Source organism: Crocuta crocuta, unplaced genomic scaffold, assembly GCF_008692635.1.
Source record: "Crocuta crocuta isolate KB4526 unplaced genomic scaffold, BGI_CrCroc_1.0 scaffold348, whole genome shotgun sequence".
Classification (NCBI taxonomy): domain Eukaryota; kingdom Metazoa; phylum Chordata; class Mammalia; order Carnivora; family Hyaenidae; genus Crocuta; species Crocuta crocuta.
Window position 1 is genome coordinate 1,614,192 of NW_027529573.1, and position 25,174 is coordinate 1,639,365.

The 25,174-nt window shown below is 44.5% G+C and overlaps 1 protein-coding gene across 5 annotated transcripts in view; it reads left to right on the forward strand.

Annotated features, from left to right (window-relative positions):
• MORC2 (MORC family CW-type zinc finger 2) overlaps positions 1-25,174 on the forward strand; it is a 41,300-nt gene that overhangs the window by 12,286 nt on the left and 3,840 nt on the right. For all 5 annotated transcript variants that reach the window (XM_077761580.1, XM_077761581.1, XM_077761582.1 and 2 more), the window contains exons 4-24: positions 5,068-5,136; positions 5,653-5,743; positions 9,169-9,277; positions 13,013-13,172; positions 13,282-13,393; positions 13,911-14,036; positions 14,641-14,720; positions 15,649-15,731; positions 16,337-16,422; positions 17,760-17,900; positions 17,999-18,153; positions 18,269-18,397; positions 18,919-19,024; positions 19,540-19,672; positions 21,019-21,093; positions 21,179-21,559; positions 22,086-22,217; positions 22,688-22,742; positions 23,160-23,301; positions 23,453-23,701; positions 23,791-23,884. In XM_077761580.1, coding sequence (XP_077617706.1) covers positions 5,068-5,136; positions 5,653-5,743; positions 9,169-9,277; positions 13,013-13,172; positions 13,282-13,393; positions 13,911-14,036; positions 14,641-14,720; positions 15,649-15,731; positions 16,337-16,422; positions 17,760-17,900; positions 17,999-18,153; positions 18,269-18,397; positions 18,919-19,024; positions 19,540-19,672; positions 21,019-21,093; positions 21,179-21,559; positions 22,086-22,217; positions 22,688-22,742; positions 23,160-23,301; positions 23,453-23,701; positions 23,791-23,884 — 2,708 coding nt within the window. The remainder of the gene's footprint in view (positions 1-5,067; positions 5,137-5,652; positions 5,744-9,168; positions 9,278-13,012; positions 13,173-13,281; positions 13,394-13,910; positions 14,037-14,640; positions 14,721-15,648; positions 15,732-16,336; positions 16,423-17,759; positions 17,901-17,998; positions 18,154-18,268; positions 18,398-18,918; positions 19,025-19,539; positions 19,673-21,018; positions 21,094-21,178; positions 21,560-22,085; positions 22,218-22,687; positions 22,743-23,159; positions 23,302-23,452; positions 23,702-23,790; positions 23,885-25,174) is intronic.

Sequence of the window (25,174 nt, forward strand, 5' to 3'; positions counted from 1 at the left end):
TTGTTCAGTGTTTGTACCAGCATGTTTTTTGGTCATTTGAATGCTGGAAATTTGGAAGCGAAATAGGGGAAGATAGCTTCTAAATCCAGTTTGGCTAGCATAATCTGTTTTTCTGACAATTTTCTGAAGTTTTCTGAAAGGTTTAGGCTAATGTTTTGAATAACACTGACTAACATTTGAGAATACTGGAGTGTTTTTGTGAGAATATACAGTTATTAAATAACCCCTCTTCATGGACTTACTCACTTGATAAATGGGAACAAGCACATAACTAAGAAGTGATTCTCAGAACCTCCAGTGTTATATAATTATGATGATTCTCCCTAGATATGATGGATTTCTCATGCACATTTTCTTTAGGGCAAAGAAAATCATTTAGAACAGCTAAAAGTCAGCTATATTGCTTAAATTCTGAAAGCCTTCTGCTCAAAAGGCTATGCCAAAGTGGTGAAAATAAGACTTTTTTATTTTTAGAAGAAAGGAACAAGAAAAAGGCATAGCGTAAGAGTGTTAGAAAATGGTTACTTAAACTCTAAGGCCAAATGGAGGCACCATTCCCAAGTTACTGTGTATCTTAAATCTCAAGTGTGCTATAATGAGGAGCAATTACAGCTACCTCTTAAAGAAACTGCAGTTGTTTTAATCATTGCACAGATGGTAAAGCAGAGAATGGGCCTCTACTCCAAGTGACATTCAAAGGACAAATCATCAGAGCTGAGTCTATTAGAAAGAAACAGTTTTAAACAGAGATCATTTCTGTCCCATCCTTCTACCTTTGGTGGGTAAATTTCACTAAGAAAATTTAGTCCATTACACTCAAAATGCAGCAGAACAGTTGGATTTCAATTTAAATGAAAAGGGCCTACAGTGCATTTATTCTTTGCTCAGTGTTCTTACTGCTGTTGTGCTTTGAGAGGAGTCCAGAAAGGGTGTGATGGGGCCTTTTCTAAGTTCTCATTAGAGAACTTAAGTTTCTAATTGGAGAGAGAGCACTCTGCAGATGATTAGAGAACAATAACTTGATTTTAAGGGAACTGTCAAGGCAGTTAAGGATTAAATGGTGTGATAGAAGCACTAAGTACTACAGCATTTTGGAAAAAGGTTTTAGTCCAAATAGCTCAAGAATGGGAGTCTTGGCTGAGGTATCACTTCACACTTTTCTCCCCTTATTAACACATTCAATAGGAATAAAAGCAACCTCATTTTACAAGTAGAATAATAGAATTAGTCATATCCTGGTACTATGAAGTTCTTATTATTGGTACAGAGGGGAAACTATTTTCCTGTCTCCCATTTTGAAACTAGATTGACACTGAACTTGGAAATCCCTTCAAATATCAGATTTAGTTTGAATTCACTAGAAAGTCACATTTTAAACGATTGTATTTAAACCTAAGAAGGGTGACAAAGGAACCAGACTCTTAAAGTGCAGAGGTGTTGGTTCACCCAAAGCATTCCTATTAGATGGGGCCATAATGTGCCTTTCAGAAGTAGATTTGGTATTTTTATTGACTTTCTTGACTTCTTTGTGTAGGCAATGCCACTTTTCGATGAAAGACCTTTTTTGTGATGCCAAATCATAGTTACTAAATGGAAAATAAGAGCACGTGAAACTGAAATGAGTAGTGCTCAGATGGCAAAAGAACAAGAACTTCGATGTCATTTTATTACAACTTACAACTTCTAAGGATAACATTATTATCTCTGACTTTTGATTTATTAGCTCCATTTTACATTTTTCCTGCTTCTTTCTTTTTCCTGTCTTCTCCCCAGTGAGAGTTGGATGATGAGATATGTGATGTTAGGCTGATTTGTAGAAACTAGACTTGGCCATACTAGGGGGAACTTAGATGTACATTCTTCCAAATTTGTTCTGATAATCTTACATTGCTGCTACCAGGATCTGAGGCACAACTGCAAAGAAAGCAGTTTGGCTTTGCCCTCCCTGTCTTGGTTACAAAATGTATGATGGGAGTGGAAGCATACAGCCCCCAGCTGCTCAGACTCTCCTCTCTCCAGAACTCCCTGTTCTTCATCAAAATTCTTTGCTTGGAGGCTTCATACATCATTCAGTTGATTAAAGTAAATATCAGGTGTTAGGAATATATCTCTAACTCGTGGAATGTCTGGGGAGATTGTTTTGAACAGGGATGAGATGGATTCTTGATTCTCTAGCTCAGTGCTTCTTAAAATAATGGTCTTTTGATGGAGAGCATCACCTGTGGAACTTGTTAGAAATACAAATTCTCAGGTACCACCTCAGACTCACACAGACTGTCCAGAGTAGGGCCCAGAATCTGTATTTTGTTTTTAAAATTTTTTTAATGTTTTATTTATTTCTAGGAGAGAGAGAGAGACAGCGTGTGCAGGGGAGGGTTAGAGAGAGGGAGTCACAGACTCTGAAACAGGCTCCAGGCTCTGAGCTGGCAGTCAGCACAGAGCCCGACGCGGGGCTCGAACCCACGAACCGCGAGATCATGACTCAAGCGAAAGTCGGACGCTTAACCGACTAAGCCACCCAGGCGCCCCCAGAATCTGTATTTTTAACAAGGTCGTCAGCTGATTCTTACACACATACTACATTTCGCTCTAGCTGTTACTCTTCTTGGTCTCCTGTTTAAACCCTCCTGCATACCTGATCTTCTACAGAGAGTAGCAGCTATTGAACTCTAAGTTCCATGAAGGCAGTGATCATATCTTTATTGTTTACTGTCGTCTCATCACAGAGCCAGGCACAGAGGAAGTGCTCAGTAAATGCTCATTGAATAAATGAGTGATTAGGATAAGCATTGTAGCCAGATGAAGATACTGCATTGCATATTTGCAAAATTGAAGAAGTGACTGCTGTGTCAACTAGTCTCTCTTGGCCCTGAGGCAGTGTTGCACATGACCATGGACTTGATTCCTACTAGCTACATACAGGCTGTTGATCACTGTGTGGCCAGGAGGATCCTCTACTGGTGGATCTCTTACGCTTGTGAACCATGTGAAAAATCTTTGAAATTAAGTCCTTGAACAAGAAAGTATCTCAGACCCACTGTTAAGTGGTGATTTTATGTTAAAACAACCTGTAAATCCTATTCTAACAAACACAAGGGCCTAGAAGTAACTTCTTATTTAGTGTTCAAGAAATGCCAGTAATCTTTGAGGACTTCTGAAATGCACTTGGCTTGAACCAATTTCTGAATCCCAAAGCAGAGTCTTTATGTACATTTTATGGCTGAAGTGTACAGCAAATGGCTCTTGGTAAGATTTAGAACATTTCTTTTACCATGCTCTGAATCTGACCTAGTTTGAGTCTCCATGTGGTACCTTGCTTCCTCTAGAAGGAAATTTTGAAGCCTTTTTCTTACACTTGCTCCTGCTCACTGTGTTTCATTTGGATTCTCCATACTGTGATAAGAGGCACTGCCATAAGGAGAAATTTTCTTATCTACCAGTAGTACTTCCAGGAAGGTCCTTGTTCTTGAACTTTCAAGAAGCACTTGTGATTAATGTTCCAGCAGAGCTAGCTTCCTGAACATTTAGTGATACTTGAAAATCTTTGCGGTTTATAGTACTTTTGAAATAGTGTTTTAAATTATACCAACTAGTTCATTTAACAGAAGGTGATCATGACTTACTTGAATCTTTAGCCTCAGGGGAGGACAAAGAGTATTTTAAACTGAGATTCCTCTCCTTAGATAGTGTATAAAGTTGGTGAACTGTAGCTTGGGGAGACAAAAAAGTTCTCAGTTAGGAAGTAGGCTCCAAAGCTGTCTTGGGCTTGTCCCTGTAGTACCTTACATAGACCTTTCTTTTAATAGAAGTGCTCTCCTGATTCCAAAGCCTGTGCTATTCCTCCTTTGCCAACACAGTCCTCATCATTGGCTAAAGGCACCTTGGAAACTCCTGTATGATCCTTTTCCGTATTTAAGAATCTCTTCTTTAGTGTTTGTGACATACTTAGACCTAGACTACTTTGAGTAAACACCTCCTGCTGCAGAAGACAGCTACTGAAAGAAGAGGTTCTTCCACCTACTGAAATGGCAGCCAGTTTGTTTTGTTCCCTTCCTGTCAACCAGGATGCCTTGCCATGGCTGCACTGTCAAAGGACTTTAAAAAAAATTTTTTTTTTAAATTTATTTTTGAGGCAGAGAGAGACAGAGCATGAGTAAAGGAGGGCAGAGAGAGAGAGGGAGACACAGAATCTGAAACAGGCTCCAGGCTCTGAGCTGTCAGCACAGAACCCGATTCAGGGCTTGAACCCACAAAATGTGAGATCATGACCTGAGCCAGAGTTGGACGCTTAACCGACTGAGCCACCAGGCGCCCCTCAAAGGACTTTTGTCAAAAGACTGTTCTTCCTTTCAGTTGAGCAGGTCCAACTGGGAACCGGGCAGTTCTCACTACACCTTGTGCCATCTCATTCCTAGGTTAGGGAGCCATTTCAAGAATGTGTAGCAAGCAGAAGCTGTGGCAATAAATACAGATAGCCCAGAAACCCAAGTTAGCCTGGGGCTCATCACAAATAGACTTAGCAGTTTGTCTGGATAGTAGCTGTCACCACTGTGCCCATAGCATGTCTGTCTTGATCACTTTGTGTGATGGCTACTCCAAACATAACCCACAAAGGAGATGCCCTGTTGAATTTGAGCAGTGTTGATAAGGTAGAGTGTGTAGTAGTTGGAGTACTTTAGTGGCTTGGGGTACATGGCAAAAGGCAGATGTAGAAGTAATCCAAGTAGAAAGAGGCAGGCAGAAGGATGATTGAGATTTGTGTGAAATACATGCATATTTAATGGTTCGTGGTGTGGTTAGTTTATTGGGCCAGGTATTTCCTGCCCTCAAAGATTCTCTCAAGCTTTGTCATGAACTAGAAAGCATTAGAGAACCTTTGATAGTAAGGCCTACTCTAAAGGCCTCGGACATTTACCTCACACTAGCTAGGGCTGTTAGAAGGAGGCGCCAGATTTGTCATCCTAACCTTTTTGAATCAAATGTCACGTTGGTATACATTCTAATTTTACCCATGTTGCCACCCTCTGGTAGGTAATTACCCAGTAATGGCAAGTGCTTCTTTTACAGAAAGGCGAGAGGACCTTCGAGGAGGATTTATGCTTTGCTTTTTGGATGATGGAGCAGGAATGGATCCAAGTAAGTGATGAGATGATTGCTTCTTTTGGGGAGGATGTAACTCTTTTTACAAAACAGTTATGTGTTGTTTTTTTGTTGCCTTACTATTGTGATTAGAAGATCCACCTGGAGAGAGGAGTCTGTTGCAACATCACAGGCTTAATTCCAGTAATGTATTTGTCAGGTCTTGTCCTAGCATGGGAGATAGGATCTGAATGGCAGCCTGAAGTCAGTCAGATTACCTGTCTCTTGACATTGTATTTATCAGCTTGCACAACATCCTGGAGCTAGAACTACAAAGGCCTCCCTCAGCCTTCATACCATGTTCTGGTAATAGAATAAGTTCATAGTGATGGTGGTACTGACAGGCCAGTCTGAGATTGCCTCCATTTGCCTCATGGTTGTGAATTTCTTCAGAAAATCTTTTTAGTAGACACACAGCCCTGCTTGGATTTAACAAGGTTCAGATCTTTGATTTTTGAGGATCCTGGGAAAGAAATGCAAACGCTTCACTTTCTTTTGTGCCTGCCACTTCAGGTGATGCTGCCAGTGTGATCCAGTTTGGGAAGTCAGCCAAGCGAACGCCTGAGTCCACCCAGATTGGGCAGTATGGGAATGGGTTAAAATCGTAAGTATACCAGAAACCTGTCATAGGACTCAGTACAAAATCAAGCAGTGCTCTCTCGCTTCTGTCCAGTGAAAACTTTCCTGCTCCTTATCCCTTCATCACTGTAACTCTGGAACAGAAGAAAAGTCCAAAAGAAGTGGTAGTTTGGGGACTTATTCTAAATCTGTAGTTTTCCTTACAAATTGAAAAGTATGAACATTCTAAACCAATTGGGGTGAGAGAAGCTATAGTTTTCTCTTGGCAGTGTGCTCAGGAACCGCATCTCTCCTCCTGAGGAAAATTATTTTTACCCTGTGGTTGAGGATGCAGGTGGTTGTTTTTGGGGTTGGAATATCTGAGATGGTGAAGGGTTGCTTCATGTCACAGCACTGTTCCCTGGGTGCCTGCTACACGTCATACTTTGAGCCAGGCACTGAGGATCCAGGGTGAGTAAAAAAGATCTGAACCCTCCCTTCCAGAAGACAGGGTCTCCACTCATATGTCCTACTGGACCTTATAGCAGGGACCTACCTAATGTCTTCAAATCTCTTGGGACTTCTTTCTCAGCCCTTGGTTCCCACTTGTTTGGTGTTTGGAATGTGTTGTTCTGGTTTTGAGTGAAGCCCCAAGAGAAGGGTTTCTATTTCTGAAGTGCTCACTTCCAGCTGTACATACCTTTGGATGAAATAAGATTTAGTGGAATTGGAGTTTGTACAAATGGAATTCTGAGTCACGTTTTCAGTCTTGCTGTGGAAACGTGTTGTTTTGTTTGAGAGAGGATGGTGCTTTGGTTAGTCAACAGTATCAGTAGTCCCTCACATGCAGTGTGCTTTGGGTGTGTGGCAAAGAAAGAGAATGCTTACACAGATGTCAGGGACATGGTACCTGGACTTCTTGATTTGTTTTTCAGGGGAGAAGCCAAATGGAAATAATAGGCACTTACCATGTGCCAGGCACTATGCTAAAAACTTGGGTGATTTCACTTAATTCTCATTATACCCCTTTGTGGTGTAGGTACTATTATTCTCACTTTCCAGTGAGGAATTTGAGGTTTATGGGGATGAGGTGATTTGTCCAAAGGTATAAAAATATTGGTCTGAGTGTAGAGCTGCTGAGATAAGAACCAGATCCTTCTGACTGCAGAGCTGGAGCTGTTGTTCATCTCACTTCAGTCACACAAACTAAAGTTCAAATCTCACCTCAGCCACTTAATTACTTCTGTGACCCTCAGTTTCCTCATATGTAAATTAGGATTATAATACATACCAAGTAAGTTCAGGATTAAATGCTTTCATTGCTGTGAGGGCCCTAGACTAGTTTCTGGATTCTTTTTTTTTTTAAGTTTATTTATTTTGAGAGAGAGTGAGCAAGCGCAAGCAAGCAGGGGAGGGGCAGAGAGAGAGAGAATACCAAGCAGGCCCTGTGTTGTCAGCACAGAGCCTGATGTGGGGCCTGAACTCATGACTGTGAGATCATGACATGAGCCAAAACCTAGAGTTGGACGCGTAACCAGCTGAGTCACCCAGGCACCCCTAGTTTGGATTCTTATTTCTCTTTTGATCTTTCCATGGCAGATTCCTGGCCTGATTCACTGAGTCAAGAAATCTGTGGGTTCCCCTGGTGATTGCAGCACTGGTGCTCTAAGTCCCCAATGATTGAAGCCTTCTAGAGTCAGTGTGATAAAAGAAGCCCTGACTTCCCTTCTGGATTGTAGGCCAGCCTCCACCTAACTGGTTTTAGCAGTTTTGTGACCATAGGCAAGCTGTTTCATGTCTCTGAAATCTGTTTCCTAATCTAGAAAATGGGGTTCTACTCTTTGACATTCTTTCTTAGAGAGCAAGTTTGAGGAGCAAACAAAATGTGACTCTGACTGCTTAGAAGACTAGGAAGTTGAGAGTGTTATTAGCATATTTTAGTAAAATGATATTTGTAAAGGACCCATTGAGGTTGGAGCCATCTAGTGTTGAGACTGTATTTATTTTGAAACCAATTCAGAAGTTGAAAAAGCGTTTTGGGAGGGAGTGATTTGTAGTGAGAATAGGGCTGAGAAGCAAGGAAGCCATCAGACAGATGGTATTTTTGGGATTGTTGCTCTTCAGCCTCCAAGGTCAGGTTCAAAGAGTGAAGAAAGAGGCACAAAGTGAGAATTTTTGCCAAATTAGGGCAAGAGCAAGCTTTGACAGAGGTAAGGTAATGTGCCTCATTTGCCATCTTTAAGCTTCAGGGAAGAAGGAGGAGGGCTGTGAAGTTGTCAGGGGAAGGAGCATTGCCAGTATCCCAGAACTAGAGGATAAGAAAGAGAACTTGGCAGCTCCCAGGGTGTCTCTGGATAGTGTCCTGGGTGTTTTCCTGAGCATTTGGGGGAAATGGGACGTGGCATTCGTTTGTGTGTTTGGCATGCCAGCCTGATTTGTACTTGTTAATAGAAGAGAGTAATGAGGCTTCCCACTGCCATCTCCTCCCTGGGGTATTATGGAGACTAATGAGATAGTAGCCATAAAGCCCCAGAAGCTGCTCAGAAGAAAGGAGCTAAACAGCTCCTTTGTTCATTGGGCCATGAACTGTTAGAACTTCTGTCCTGTTCCGTGTTGCCCAGAAAGGCTTGTTCTTGCCTGCTCCTCAGATGATTTAATGTGGCCAAACAGAGGAAGGAAGAAGTTGATTCCATTTAGACTTTTGCCTTGTGGAACCCAGCCTCAAGGCATATTTCCCAGAAACCACTTGCATCCAGAAGCAGGGACCACCTATGTCTTAATGAGCTTGAGGTGGCAAAACAGTTTTGAGACAGAAGATGATTGTAGTTCTAAGATATGAGTGAATTATAGGCCTCCTTAAAACCGTGATTAAGAATTACATTGTATATGGTTGGGGGGTCAGGTTTAGCTGAGCCTTGGGGTCATACTGGGTTTTTTGGGTTTTTTCGAGGACTTGTGAGCATAGATTGTGGGCTATGCCCTTGATGGTTCTGCCATTTGATGAGAGAATGAGAAATACCAGATGGGAACTGGATGTGGTCAGCATGTTGAAGGTATCAGTTCCTGGAGGGAAATTGATAGTGGCACATTCAAAGAGTACAACAGCCCTCGTGTCGCTGAGATGAACCTGGTGCATAAGCAGCAGGATTAATTGTTACCATTGTGGCAGCAGGTTGGGAGTGACACTAACTTGGGGCTGATGATCACCGGTGAATGTGCCCTAGAAGGGTGGTGAGGGAGCCCTGTATGGTGGGTAAGTGGTGTCAGGCAGGTTGTGAAGAGTGATGAAAGCTGCTGGAAGAGCAGAGGAATGAGGGCTGTGGGCCTCAGCTCAGGGTCCTAGAATGGAGGGAGGTCTTGAGAAGAGTCCCCTAACGGCAGTTTCAGTCAGGTCCAGAGGGTGAATTTGCTTCTTTTTCAGATGAGTTTTTAAATCCCTGGAAGAATAATCCATTTCTGCTTCCCTTTCAGGGGCTCAATGCGCATTGGGAAGGATTTTATACTCTTCACCAAGAAGGAAGACACCATGACTTGCCTTTTCTTGTCTAGGACCTTTCATGAGGAGGAAGGCATTGATGAGGTAGGTCCTATCCTTGTGGTTCTAGTTGCCATTTAACATTTCCTGGATCTGGGGCACCTGGGTGGCTCAGTCAAGCATCCAACTTTTGATTTTGTCACAGGTCATGATCTCACAGTTTGTGAGTTCAAACCCTGCATCGGGCTCTATGCTGACAGCATGAAGCCTGCTTGGGATTCTCTGTCTCCTACTCTCTCTGCCTTTCTCTTTCTCTCTCTCAAAAATAAATAAACGTTAAAAACAAGCAAACAAATATTTCCTAGATCTGCCCAGGGTCTTTCTGTAGGTCATTTGCCATCGATGTTGGGCTCATTGGGGTTGCAGGATTGCAGCCACACCCCTGTTACTGGATTAGCTGGTTGGATGAATTGGTTGAAAGAAGGTAAAATCTCAAATCTTCAGAGAACAGTTGTCCTGTTCTTAAGAATGAGGTCATCAAATGGCAGGAACCAAGGACTTGTACCTTCATTAGAGCTGCAGCCTGAATTCATTCTGGCAGAACGTCAATATGGAGAATTGTTTTATCAAGGAGAGTGTTTTGGCTTCATAGCTATGGGTGGAGACTACAGGCTGCAATAATAGAAACCAATGATAGGAATAGCATAGTCTTTCCTGTATGATGGTGATTTTGTGGAATGCGCTATGAATGTATTTTCCTTTTGAAGAAATATGTTCCTTTAATCATCTGTATCAGAAGGTACAAGTCAGATACCTGTAGGGCCTGGGTAGATAGTGAAGCAGGTGGTGAGTATATGGAAATCGTTGTAAGTTCTTTGCTAAATGGCAGATGACACATAACCCCAGGTCATCATTGCTATGCTGGAAGTCCTAATGAATCTAGAATATTCTGATTTTAAAACATTTTGGTAATTAACTATGTAAGCTAAACCTATGCTCAGTTGATTTTCTTTGTGGCCTGGTGGTTCAGATATCAGATATCTGCTGGTCTGGTGAGATCTGTGCTTTGCCATGTTGGGAATCTCAGTCTTCCCAGCCTCAGACTGGACTCTTACCTCCTTTCATGTGTAAGAAGTGGTGACCAGAGCTTTAGAGAGGGTTCTGAGAGGGTTTGCAGAGAGAAATCCATGACTGTTGCAAAAATAGATGGGTGAAGGTTTGGTCAGGTTTTCAATCTGATTAATTTCTGTTGGTTAGCTGTGATTAACTTTGTGCCTGCCCTGTTTGGATGTGAGCCTAAATCATAGCAAATTAGTTCATGTTGGAAATGAAAGGCTGTCTTTTTCCACTGCCTTTCCTTGGCAAGCCAGTACATGTATTTGCCTTTTTGGTGCACTGTGTCAGTTCACCCATCATACATGGAGTGAGAGAGGTGCTGTGGCTGGAAAGAGCAGGCTCCTGGAAGAACATAGGGCAGGAGAACTTTTGCCCATACTGCGATTTTCAGGAATGTTTCCTAATGGACTGTGGGTGGTAGGAGGAGAGTGGTGAAGTCCATGGAAATCATCTGTTCAAGGTTACCACGTTCCCTTGTGGGAAGGGACTTGGCAGAAGTGCCACCTGAAGAAAGGTGGTGACCTCTAGAGGGCAGGGAGGGCCAGTCAGGCTTGACCTCAGGGTCTTGGTGAGTGTGCAGTGCTTTACTTAACAGCAACCTTCAAAGGGATTTTAAACAAGGGTGTGGCAGTATCAGTATATCTTTTAAAAAGGTCAGTTTGGTGGTTGTGTGGTGATAAGATTGGAAAGATAGAAGTGTTGGAGTAAACTAGTTGAGCTGCCCTGGCTCTGTGTAGCCTGGCAGAGCCAGAGCAGGTAGGTAAGAATCTAGGAAGAATTATCATCTCTTTAGCACATGGGCCCACAAATCTGATGTTTGACGAGCAGAAAGGGGAAGGAGGCTCATGAATGATGCAGGTTCTGATGTGGCACCTGGGGCATGGTGGCCTGTTTGGAGTTGGTGAAGAATGGGAGAGAGAGGCATCCTCTTCCTTTAGTCTTTGGTGAAGAATTCAAGTTTTTTCCTAGACACACAAAGTTAAGTCTGGGTCCAGAGCTTAAGGGGAGGCCTGGGCTCTGGAATCCTTGGTAGCAGATGAGCTCACCTAAAGGAGCGTGCAGAGTGAGAAGAGGACCTGGGATTGCAGGGATGGTAACATTTATAGTGTAGGAAGAGGAGAAAGTGGCAAGAAAGACAGGAATGGCCAGATGGGTAGGAGGAAAACCAGGAGAGTGGTGACATTGAAACTAAAGAAGTGTCCCGATGGCAGGGATGGGTGCCAGTGGAAGTGGATGCAGTTTAAAGTAATGTTATTTCNAGCTCTTGTCACCTGGGGCTGCTGTGAAAAATGCGAGTTGCAGAGTGAAGCACAGATTCACAGAACACAAATGGAACTCAGTTGCCCTGGTGAGAAAGCTAGGTTGAAATTTTTTCCTTACTTGGTGCTAGAAGGTCACTATTTTGGATTGTACTCTAGTGCAAACTCAGCCAAGATTTCAAAATAAGATCATTTTTGGCTGGTTAGGAATGTGTACAGACCAGCTCTAGGGATGAATACCATCAGGCATTAAGCTTCTTAGAAACCAGTAAAATCTCTCCCAGACTTCAACAGTTTATCACCCTTGCACTTGTTAAAATACAGTGTCCCTTTTTCCTCAGGGGGGCCATTTGATTTGAACCTTTGAGGCATCTTGACTGTTTGGCTCTACAGACGGAATCAAGCAGTCACATCCACCAGGCTCTCTTGGGCAGTTGGCTGGGGGAGGAGTAGATCTAAGCCTTTGGGAGTGGCACTTGAAGATAGGGTTTTAGAAGAAAGAATAAGATTTTCCTCCTTAGTTTTATTGAGGTACAGTTGATAAGGGTAGGATTTAAAAAAAATAAACATAAGATTAAATTCCGTAATATGGAAGAGTATATTAAAATACGTGTACAGTTGGGAGAATAATTATAAAGTGAACACGATAGCTGCCATGATAGACTGATACTAGGAGTTCCCAGGGTGCCCCTCACCAGTCATATTCCTTATTGCACCTCTGAAGGAACTGCCTTCAGGTAGGTTTTGTGATGATCATTTCCTTGTTTTTCTTTATAGTTTTGTCACCTGTATTGGGTGTATGCATTTTTGAATAATAGTTTAGTCTGTTTCTGACTTTTATATAAGTGGGTTTCTACCATAGTTTTTTTTTTTCTATTTTGTCTTTTTCACGTAACATTTTTGAGATCCATCCATATTGATGCTAGTAGCTGTTAGATTGTTAGTTTGTTCATTGTCATCGCTACGCAGTATTCCATTGTAAAAATATAGAACAGTGTAATTTGTCCATTCTGTATTGGATATTTGTGTTACTCTTACATGTTTGCTGGCACATAAATGCAGAAGTTTCTGCTAGGATATAACCTGGGAATGGAATTGCTGAGTTGTAAGTTTATATATATCTTTGGATTTACTAGATAATTAGAAATATCTTTTTGATAGTAGAAAGAATAGAATTATTAGCAGATTAGGAAGATGGCCAGGGGCATCACAAGCAAGGCACTGCTCATGCAGAGACCCCCATGGCATAAATCAGTGCATCCCAGAGGACCTAGTGCTGTGAGGTTGAGTCTTAGGAAGGGGAAGGGGCAAAAGCCACAGAGCCTCTGGTGCCAGGCTGCAAAGCATAGACCTCACCACTGGGGCAATGTGGAGCCACTGTGGAGAGGGATGAGATGGATGCACATTTTAGGGGAAAGCTGTCCTGGGTCCTCCCTCAAAGTGTCTGCCCGTGCTTACTCCAAAGGTGATAGTCCCATTGCCCACCTGGAATGCTCGGACCCGGGATCCTGTGACAGACAATGTGGAGAAGTTTGCCATTGAGACAGAGCTCATCTATAAGTACTCTCCCTTCCGCAATGAAGAGGAAGTTATGTCTCAGTTCTTGAAGATTCCTGGGGACAGTGGTAAGTAGGCTTTGAGTCTGCAGCCCCTAGAATCCAGGAGCTCCAGAGCCATGAGGGGTGTGGGGATTGGTGGCGGGACACCTGGAGAACGAAAGGTTTTTTTTCCCAGGAACATTGGTGATCATTTTCAATCTCAAACTCATGGATAATGGAGAGCCAGAGCTAGATATAATCTCAAATCCAAGAGATATCCAGATGGCAGAGACTTCCCCAGAGGGCACGTGAGTGTGGCTGGGAAGGGAGGGAAGGCTTGGAACTGGTGTTCATTTTTTCAGGGAGGGAAAGCTCTGGAGGTGACCTCAGGGAGAGGGGGAAAGTTCATTTCCTGAATTTCCGAGTATTGGAGTTGATGAAGCTGAGCACACCTATGTCTTCCTGCCACAAGCAGAAGGATGAATAGGACGGCAGCTCCTCAGCTAAGCCAAAAGAAAAAATTAATACTTTCTTACCCTAATTCCATGATTTGACAGAAGAAACCAAGGTCTAGAGAGGGGAGAGGATATGCTGGGTCTGTGGTGGGGCCAGTGGTAGGGCTGGGTCAGGTGTCTGTGGAGTGCCTGTGCTGGAGATGTGAGGGGTGTGGTGCCCACACTGAGGGAGCAGTGCTTCAGGATGATGAGAGAAACCAAGATGTGAGGTAGAAAGGTGAATGGCCTGCAGACAGGCTCTCCTACCTTACTTCTGGTCAAGCTGGTTGTGGGGTGGGTGATAGCACTCCTCTGTTCCTGCCACCTCTAGGAAGCCAGAGCGGCGCTCCTTTCGCGCCTATGCTGCCGTGCTCTATATTGATCCCCGGATGCGGATCTTCATTCACGGGCACAAGGTACAGACCAAGAGGCTCTCCTGCTGCCTGTATAAGCCCAGGTAGGGGCCTGCTGACCCTGGTCTGCTGTTTCCCTTGAACTGAGAATGGGGCCTTAGGGTGTGTTTCTCTGGGGCATTGTTGGAGTGATGCTAGGAATGATGATAAGAGGCTCTGACAGTGTTGATTGCATTTGGGCCTTTAAGCTGCTTGTGATTTACCATGTAGAAACATCTGAGTCCTAAGGGAGGGACACAGATGGTTGACGAGCTATGGAGGTTGACTGGTGAAGCTCGTTTGTGAGTGCCTTCTCTGACATGGAGGGTACCCTGCCTGGCACAGTGAACTGTCTGAGCCTCTCAGCTTCAGGTCCAAGGGGCCTTTAGACGCTACACGGGAGAGCAAAGGCTCTGGCTGATGGCTGAGATTTGTTTCTGCTGTGAGATTAATGACACACCTGGTGAGTAGTGGGGTTGCTAATCAGAGATGGATCAAGGGGCCAGTGGAATAAGCAATTTAGTCTTTTTGCTAAAATAAGTTTGTTTTTGACTCATTATCGGTGCAGCCTTGGAGGAGGCAGGAAGGCAGGGTGCTTCCTGAGTTGCTCAGGTTGCTGCCCTACCCCAGTGCTGCTTGGGCCTTCAGGTTGCTTTTTCCCCTGTTCAGGATGTACAAGTACACATCAAGCCGTTTCAAGACTCGTGCAGAGCAAGAGGTGAAGAAAGCTGAGCATGTGGCACGGATTGGTAATGCCCCCCTGGGCAGGAGGAGTCAGGTTGGGGTTGTCTGGGGTATGCTTGTGGCCAAAGCAGGATGCAAAAAAGCTCCATCCAGCACCCAGGACCAGGTTGTTCTTCTGAACCACTGGTCTGGTTCCTCTTGTACCTCCCCATACATGCCAAACCTCTCAGCAGTTTTTGGGGCGCCTGGGTGGCTTAGTCGGTTAAGCGTCCGACTTTCGCTTAGGTCATGATCTCGTGGTTCGTGGGTTCGAGCCCCGCATCGGGCTCTGTGCTGACTGCCAGCTCAGAGCCTGAAGCCTGTTTCAGAGTCTGTGACTCCCTCTCTCTCTGACCCTCCCCTGCTCACGCTGTCTCTCTCTCTCTCCTAGAAATAAATAAAAACATTAAAAAAAAAAACATCTCAGCAGTTTTTCTTCCTAGACTTTACTTTCTCTTCATCAACCATTTATAGGGACTTCTCTAAAACAGTATCAACTCTTCAGCTTGCCCAGAGTGCAGAGTCTTAACTATCCTCTGGCCCAAATACTTGTGAAACTGATTTTCCTGGCTCCAGGGCAAAATCATTGATAGGGCTTCTGGGCTGCTTGATGGAGAGTGATTGGCTGAGTACTTTGATAAGTTCCAGCTCCTGCTGAGGCTATAACTCTGGTTGCCTTGGGCAGTTTTTGACCTGTTCTGGTTCATTGGTAGAGTTGAAAAAGCATGTCTCAAGTATAAATAGTGCCTGTTTTGTTTGGGTTCTCCAGACAAAAGGATGTTCCTTTTTGCACAGACTCTGCATTCCAGGCAGGGAGGTTGCTTTCCCAGCTCTCCTATTCCTTGACAGTGCACACACATTTTGTCCAGCAGGTGCTACACTGTGGGATTCAGGAAGGATTACTAAGAGTTTTGAACCTTCGAATTATTTATCGTGATTTCTTCTGGGTTTTAGCTGAGGAGAAGGCACGGGAGGCAGAGAGCAAAGCTCGGACGTTAGAAGTTCGCCTAGGTGGAGACCTCACACGGGACTCCAGGGTAAGGCCCCTAGATCTGAACAGCTGTTGTCCAGTGTGTCTAGCATTAGGATCCCAGAGCTGGCTGGCTCAGCCCCAAGCTAGTTATGAACTCCTTGCCCTAATGCTGCAAAATGGGATGTTATAATGTTTCTATAATCACTGTTGAACATGCTATATGGCAGAATCTTGGCTAATCATTTCAACATCCTGACAATGATACGAAGTGGATACTGTTAGTATTCTATGAAGTGGATACTGTTAGTATTCTCGGTTTATAGAAAGGAAGATTGAAGTGAAGATAAGATAGTCACTTGCCCCGGGTCAGGTCACATACAGTAGTGAGAGTCTGAGCAGTTTTCTACCCTCCTTGTCTGATACACATGTCTGTGGACTATTATTTCAGTTGAGGGTGTTTCCTCCTTCACATGAGTGAGCCTGATCAAATGAAACACAGCTTTTGAGTTTGTCCTCATCAAGGCCATTTTTTCTGTAGAAAGAAGTGACTCTCTCTGAGTGTGGTTTTGCATTCCTGTGATTTAAGGAAGTTTTAGATGTTTGTTAAAATATTGCCTGCTGTGGCCCAGAGCCCCTCCTCCCTCACTTGGTGCCAATGTACATTTGCAGGTAATGTTGCGGCAGGTCCAGAACACAGCCATTACCCTGCGCAGAGAAGCTGATGTGAAGAAGCGGATCAAGGAGGCCAAGCAGCGGTGAGTGCCAGGGATGGCTTTTGTTTTTTGTTTTTAATTCTGTAGCTTTTGTACTTGTTATTGACAAAGAGCTTGAGGCATCCTTCCCCCTCCAGAGTGAGGTTGCCATTTTGTCACAAAGATTGCTTTGGAAAGCTATTAATGTTGTGATCCCAAATACATTGCAGGTTTTTTGGCTGAGGTAGGAAAAGGCAGGTCAGGGCCAATCCCTGGAATTGAACACCAAACATTCTTTCCTGGCAACTCCCTTTCTTTCCTTTCTTCCTTCCTCCCTTTCTTTCCTTTTTTGTTTTCCCCTCACTCTCTTCTCTCTCTTTCCTTCTCTTGTTTCTCCCATCCTTTTTTTTCCCCTTTTTTATTTAAAGGATGTATAAAGTGCTCATTGTATAAAACTTGTATAGCACAGATCATTTAAGAAATAGGATTTTAAGGGGCGCCTGGGTGGCTTAGTCGGTTAAGCGTCCGACTTTCACTTAGGTCATGATCTTGCGGTTCGTGGGTTTGAGCCCCGCGTCGGGCTCTGTGCTGACTGCCAGCTCAGAGCCTGGAGCCTGTTTTAGTCTGTGACTCCCTCCCTCTCTGACCCTCCCCTGCTCACGCTGTGTCTCTCTCTCTCCTAGAAATAAATAAAAATATTAAAAAAAAAAGAAATAGGATTTTAAAACTGTCATTTATTTGTATTATCTGGTAATATTTTTTCTTAATATTTTTTATGTGGTTACATATGTGGAATAATACTGTAAATTGAGTTTTGGACCTTTTTCATCTGGAATGGGCACTTGTCCTGGCTCATTTGATTATCTTCACCTCCCACCTTATGTCTGGAGCTTCATGGCATTCTTATCACAGGCATCAATTTCAGGTTTCTTCTGAGTCAGTTCATTGCTCCATCCATCTGCTTTCCAGCTCCATGATTGTGTTGACCTGTATCACATGATAGTCTCTTCTCTCACATACACGTTCATTTTACTGGTGAATTTTTGTCTTTTTAAAATTAATTACTATCACATTAGTAGAGTAGGTAAAACCTTATGTTTGGTCCACCATGTAACTATCTTTGCAGCAATTTGTAGCCACTTTACAGTATCCCATGTATACTTAAATCCATCCCTGTTTTGTTACCAGAAGCCAAAGTCATATGCTTTTAATTTGAGATGCTTAGAGTCACTGCACTGCACATATCTGCACCAAGTCTAACAGGTTACACATTGAATGGAAATGCAGAACTTTTTGCTTAACATGTCTCAAGTTTTAAGCATAAGCTAACATATCTTAAACACCATGGTGTTTGTGTGTTAATGGGTTGATCTGCTTGAATTTATCTTGTGTTTTCTCAGAGCACTTAAAGAACCTAAGGAACTGAATTTTGTTTTTGGGGTCAACATTGAACACCGGGACCTGGATGGCATGTTCATCTATAACTGTAGCCGCCTGATCAAGATGTATGAGAAAGTGGGCCCACAGCTGGAAGGAGGCATGTGAGTATTCCCCAAGGAGAGCTTTTCAGCCCAGGGCAGATGGCAGGGAGGGTTTTGGCCAATGGGGTGACAGAGCTATGTCTTCTTTTTCCATGCAGGGCATGTGGTGGAGTTGTTGGGGTTGTTGATGTACCCTACCTGGTCCTGGAACCTACACACAACAAGCAGGACTTTGCTGATGCCAAGGAGTACCGGCATCTGCTGCGGGCGATGGGGGAGCATCTGGCACAGTACTGGAAGGACATTGCCATTGGTAATTCCCTTTCTGTTCACTTCCAACGTTAGGATACTCTTAGCACCCAAGGGTGTGAATTTAGGAAGAGTGAGAGACTGACTCCTAATATGATGTGTGGGTGTTTGCTTTCTAGCCCAGAGGGGAATCATCAAGTTCTGGGATGAGTTTGGTTACCTCTCTGCCAACTGGAACCAGCCCCCATCTAGTGAGCTACGTTATAAGCGCCGGAGAGCTATGGAAATCCCAACCACCATCCAGTGTGGTGAGCTAGTGATCAGAACCCCCTTTTGACTCTCTCCTATAATATAGTCCATGACCCTTTTTTCTCTGTGCTCTTGCTGGCCTGACTTGACTGACATTCTTGGACTTTTGGTCCCACTGGGGATGTCTGTTTGGTGATGGCCCTGGGAGCTCAGCCTCGGGGCTGTGCCAAGTCCCACCTGTCCCTCCTGAATGAGGCAGAAGGTGTCTAACCTGTCAGACTTCATTTGGTTTGGTACCACATTGTTAATAGTGTGAGTAATAACTGAGCTAGGATCCTGTTGGAGGGAGAGGGGCTGGGAGCCTTGAAAGTCCATGATATAAAGTATCTATTCTTGCTGGAATTACTGTCCCTGAGAAGAATTACTATTCTGCAAGGAAGGCAGAGTTGAAGCCAGAGTGAAGATCTTTGCCTGGAAAGTTGGGGGTATCTTTGCCTTGTGGCTGCTTGGGAGGAACCTGCTTACACACAGTTATTGTCGGATATGGTTGATGTTTGTTGTGGTGTTTTCTGTGTCACAGATTTATGTCTGAAGTGGCGAACCCTCCCCTTCCAGCTGAGTTCTGTGGAAAAAGATTACCCTGACACCTGGGTTTGCTCCATGAACCCTGATCCTGAGCAGGACCGGTGAGCACTTGCTTTAACAAGGGGATTGTGGGTATCTCTTCTCTCTTCCACTATATTCTTTCCAACCTGTGGGTAAATAACTCGTGCATCTGAGGTCATTGCTGATATCCTCATATTTCTGTCTTGCTGCAAATAATAAGTGCCCTGGAAATAAGAATACATGTTGGTCCTGCAGTGAGTATTAATTCTGTACATTTGGGAACCCTGAGGTTGTTATACTGTGGTGAGAGAATGGGCTGGCTGAGGAGGAAGAACCATGTCCTACTTAGAACCCTGTTTTTTTTTTTCTTCTTAAGTTTATTTATTTTGAGAGAGAGAAAGCAGGAGCCAGGGGGAGGGGCAGAGAGGGAGGAGGAGAAAGAATCCCAGCAGAGCCCAACTCAGGGCTTGAGCTCATGAACCATGAGATTATGACCTGAGCCGAAATCAAGAATTGGATGCTTAACTGATTGAGCCACCCAGATGATACTAGAGCCCTATTTTGCCACAACCGTCTTACAACCTTTTCTCAACAGATGTGAGGCTTCTGAACAGAAGCAGAAGGTTCCCCTGGGGACATTCAGAAAGGACCTGAAGACACAAGAAGAGAAGCAGAAGCAGCTGACAGAGAAAATTCGCCAACAGCAGGAGAAGCTAGAGGCCCTGCAGGTGCATGGGTCATGGGCAATGGGCAGGAGCCAAGCCTGTATGAGGGATCTGTCTGGGATGGGACAGGAACCCTCAGTGGCTCACTGGTTCTTGGGTAGACCATGATAATCGTTTAAAAAAATTTTTTTAAGTGTTTGTTTAATTTTGAGGGAGAGAGTGTGTGAGAGAGCATGTACAAGTTCGGGAGAGGCAAAGAGAGAGAGAGACAGACAGACAGACAGAATCTGAAGCAGGCTCCAGGCTATGAGCTATCAATGCAGAGCCCTTTTCAGGGCTTGAATCCACAACCGTGAGATCATGACCTGAGCCAAAGTCAGACACTTAACCTACTGAGCCATCCAGGCACCCAGCCCTTATTTTTGCTTTTTAGTTTTTTTCATGATGATCATTTTAAAAAAGAAAACTGTCTTATTTTGTATATTCCAAAGTGGTCAGAAAATAAATATCCTACCACAGAGGTAAAACAACCATTAACTAACATATCCTTCTAACTTTTTATGATTGACTACATAGACATAAATATGTATTTTTATAAATATAGAGGTCATGATATAAGTGTATATATATGTATGTCATGACACACACACTTTTTTTAATCACACAATTTTCTTGGGATAATTTTCCAAAAGTGAATTTCAGATAATAAAAGGGTTTGTAAAATTCTATGGCTTTTTATAACTGCTTCCAAATTCTCTTCCAGAAGATGTGTTAATTTCTGTTTTTTTTTTTTACAAGCAGTACATTTATTTTAAGGTATTTTTTGCACATTTGACAGGCAAAGATACGCATCTTATAATTAGAATTTCTGTTTCTAAATTGGACAAATTTTTACTTCTCTGTTTTTTTCAGAATTGTTTATTATATTTTTTTTCTTAATTGTCAGGTTTTTGAGATATCTTTGTGGTATTAATCCTTTATTGTATTTATTATAAAAGCTTTTTTTTTCTGGCTTCTCTGTCTGTGCAGATGGTCACCACTAACTTGGATGTCTTCTCCATGCCTCCCTGTCTGCTGAATCTTACTTGTCCATTCTGGTCTTGTCCATCAGGCTTTTCCTCCTTTTTCTGGCTTCTTTTACGGGAATTTAGTCCATTGACACTTTTTTTCTGGTTTCTCCAATGCTAGATTAATCACACATAGAATCCTGTAGTTTGCTGATGGTTTAGTGTCTTTATTTTTTGTTTCCCCAGTGAGAATGGAGTTTTCTAATAGTATGGAGTTTTATAACAGGCCTAGGTTTTCTTTTTTGTTTGACCACTGTCCCAGACACATAGTAGGGATTCAGAGAGTTTTATTTGAGTATATCAAGATATGCAAACAACCTCATCATCATGTTTCCTGTGCAGAAAACCACACCTATCCGTTCCCAAGCTGACCTGAAGAAATTGCCTTTGGAAGTGACCACCAGACCTTCCACTGAGGTAAAGCCCAGGCACAATGGAGTGGCTTTTCCTTAGGTGTCTCATGCTAGGATCAGTATTCTCACTTTCTCTGGGTCTCTTTTAGGAACCTGCACGTAGACCTCAGCGACCTCGGTCACCTCCTTTGCCTGCTGTCATCAAGAATGCCCCAAGCAGACCTCCTTCCTTGCAAGCTCCTAGGCCAGCCAGCCAGCCCCGAAAGGCTCCTGTCATCAGCAGCACCCCAAAGCCTTCTTCCCTGGCAGCCCGGGAGGAGGCCAGTACATCCAGGCTGCTCCAACCACCGGAGGCACCCCGGAAGCCTGCTAACACTCCGCTCAAGACTGCACCCCGGCCCACCCCCATGGTGCAGCCACTATCACCGTCCCTGCTGCCTAACTCCAAGAGCACTCGGGAGGTTCCTGCTCCCAGAGCCATCAAGACTCCAGTGGTCAAGAAGCCAGAGCCACCTAGTAAACTCTCTCCAGTGAGATGCTTTTCCAACCTGAACTTACCTTCAGTGGTGTAGGAGTGGAATCAGGCTTTGTCAAAGCTGTACTGGGGGAACTTTCTGTTGCTCCTCAGGAGGAGTTTAAATAGTTGAGGGGAGCTCTTCACTGCTCCCTTTGAATTTTGGTCTACCATAAATTTGAGTCACCTCCATCAGCTTCTATGCCTTGGGCGTAGGTTGGCAGCGTGGTGACAGCATTGGTGGCCTGCAGCAAGTGGTCAGTATGTTTCAGGGATATCACAGCTGGCTGGCCAGGCAGGCTAAGAGAGAAGTGAACTGAGAGCCTCCCCCTACAACAGCTTTGAGCAAAGGTCCTCGTGGGCACAGGGACTAGGAGGTTGCTGTGTACTGAGTAACAGGGGAGGGTTACTGAGTCAGGGGAGGCTCAGCCTTTGGGGGACTGAGAAGCATAGAAGCAGAACAGCTCCTTTAGGCCAGATAAAATCCTCCTACACCTCAAGGGCTGACAGGACCCCTCATATTCCCTCTCCTGTTGCTGTAGACCACTCCTAGTCGGAAACGGACTCTCGGGGTTTCTGATGAGGAAGAAGCTGAGGAAGAGGCTGAGAGGAGGAAAGAGAGGTCTAAGCGGGGCAAGTTTGCTGTGAAGGAGGAAAAGAAGGACTTGAATGAGGTAGGTGGTCCCAGGTGAGGTTAGAGCCTCCTTCCCCAGAGTTGCAGTCTGTACCAGCTCTGTTTCTGTTTTGTGACCTCAGCTTTCCAGAAACCCAGTTCATCTCTGTAGAACTCTTAGTCATGCAGATGACTTAGAGACATGATGTCAGGTAGGCTTCTGAGTGAGACTGGCTTTTGACTCTAATCACAGGCTGGAGATCATACACAGATGAAGAAGGCTTGAAACTCTTTTGCTTCCCTGTGTCTGTGACTTTCTGTCCTTCGCGTGCTATCTTGTTTATTAAGATGGCAGAAGGGTAGATACTCAAGGTAGTGATTTAGAGAGCAGCTCTTGTTGAGGCATGGAGATTTAAACAACCATATAATACAATATGAGGTGACAGCTGATGACCTTGGGTGGCCAGTCATAAAAAAAATCTCCTCTTCAGGGGCATTGGGAATGCGTCTAATAGACTGTTTTCCTTTCAGCTCTCAGACAGTGCTGGGGAAGAGGACCCAGCAGACCTTAAGAGGGCTCAGAAAGGTGGGTTTGGGAAGGTTCCTAATAGCCTGTGGGGGAAGAGGTATTGGGAGCCCTCAGCCAGCAACAGCTTATCTTAAAGGCCCTTGGAGGCTTTCCTGGCTCTGGGCTTTTGTGTAGCAGTGGTTCTAAGTCTGATCCCAAGAAGATGTCTGAAGAAAACACTCCCTTATGTGTATTTTTAGCACAGATTTCTTGGCTTACACCTCTAGCAGTCACTTATCATGCTGCTCTTTGGTACCTTCATGGTAGATGGGGAAGGAGACTAGGGTGGCTGGGCTGCATGTTCCTGGAAAAGTATGGGCAAGCATCTAGGGATTCTGGTCCCTGCAACTCCTGGGGCTGCCTCTCTCAGGGTGACCCTGGCTGAGTGGGGGACCCTATAGTTTTCTGACACCCACTCCATTCTCATTGTCTCAGATAAAGGGTTGCACGTAGAGGTGCGTGTGAACAGGGAGTGGTATACAGGCCGTGTCACAGCTGTGGAGGTGGGCAAGCATGTGGTGCGGTGGAAGGTGAAGTTTGACTATGTGCCCACAGACACCACTCCAAGAGACCGCTGGTAATGCCCCTTTCCAGAGGCTGACAGAGTTGGCCAGGCCCGGGGAGGAGGGGGGGTGCCGGGGCGGGGGGAGGGTGGGTATATCCCTAGCATCCCTGCAGGCAGCCCATCCTGGGAGCCTGGGACATACATAATGCTGTGTGCCTCCTAGGGTGGAGAAAGGCAGTGAGGATGTGCGGCTGATGAAGCCTCCTTCTCCGGAGTACCAGAGCCCCGACACTCAGCAGGAGGGCGGGGAGGAAGAGGAGGAAGAGGAAGAAGAGGAAGAGGAGGTGGTGGTGGCCCAGCAGGCTGTAGCCATGGCAGAGCCCTCCACTTCTGACTGTATCCGCATAGAGCCTGACACCACTGCTCCCAGCACCAACCACGAGACCATTGACCTGCTCGTTCAGATCCTCCGGTGCGTGTGTCTTCCCACTCTGGGGCTAGCAGTAGTTCTCCACCTTGTTCTTGCTATTCTGAATTCCTGTCCCCACCTTCTTTCTTCAGGAATTGTTTACGGTACTTCTTGCCTCCAAGTTTCCCCATCTCCAAGAAGGAGCTGAGTGCTATGAATTCAGATGAGCTAATATCATTTCCTCTGGTGAGTCTGGCCTAACCATTATTTTTATTGTGCATGCCGCTGCCCCTTTGTGCTACCTATTACCAGTTCTCAGCTGTGTCCCCATTGCTCAGCCAGTTTCCTTTTTTTTTTTCCTGAGAGAAAGGAATAAGAAACTTACTGTAAAAAAAGAAGCAGCTTAGATGGATGTGATTGTGGTGTGCAGAAACTGATCACACTCTGTCATAAGATGTTGGGGCTGAATCCTCACTTATGGATAGAAGCCTGGTTTTACATTTAACAATGAATATGCCCTTCTTTCTCTACCATTACAGACAGAGTAGACTTGGCTCAAGTAATAGTGAAGAACTTAGGCTCAAAGTGCCTAAAACTTGACTCTTAGAGGGAGGTAGAGATGTGTGGAAGCAAGCATTGGGTGGTGTTATGCTGTTGTGGCACAGGCCCTCTGCTGGACCTTTTAATGAGCAGCAAAAGAGAATGCTGCTTCAATGGGGCTGAAGATTCAGTAGAGACTGAATTTTTACCAGGTAGCTGGACACGAGACTGAGAGCAGTCAGTGCTGTAGAAGCAGGTAGTTGGGCTGTGGCAGCCTTGGGGAGGGAGAGAGCAGCAGTCTGAAGAAGATGTGGATTTCTGCAAGTGCCTGTGTAAGTGATGGGCAAGGTTTGAGGCAGGAGAACTTTTGTGAGCAAGATGTCAGAGGGATGAAAATTCCCAGATCAAGGCATCAGGAGTGTAATGAGCATTTAGGGAAGAAGGCTTGAGCCAGGTTATAGTGTGTCTTGAATGTTTGGTCTTAGCCATAGTGGTTTAACCCTTGTGTGAAGTGGAGGGCCAGCAAAAGTTTGGGGCTTGGAGGGGGGTTGTTAGTCTGAACTTCGTCTAGGGCAGGGGTCAACAAACTTTTTCTGTAGAGTGCCAGTTAGCAAATATTTTCAGCTTTGTGGGTTTTATAGTCTTTGTGGCAACTATTCCCCTATTACAGCATGAAAGCTGCAGAAGACAGTTTGAAGGAATGGATGTTGTTATGTTTCAGTAAAGCATTATTTATAAAAATAGGCAGCTGATTTGGCCTGGGGCTCTAGTCTACTGACCCTGTCCTAAGAGGATACCTCTTAGGTATCTGGTGGAAGAGTGTTTAGGTGGATGAAAAATGTGAGAGCAAGTGGGCAGGAACAGGAACAAGAACCAGAGTGGTGAAAGTGGACTGGCTGTGGAAAGGGCTGTGTCAGAGGTTGTTGACAGGAAGCAAGTGATGGGGGAGTAGGCAGAGGCCACATGCTTCCCTGTGTCTCAGGCCTGTGGGAAGTG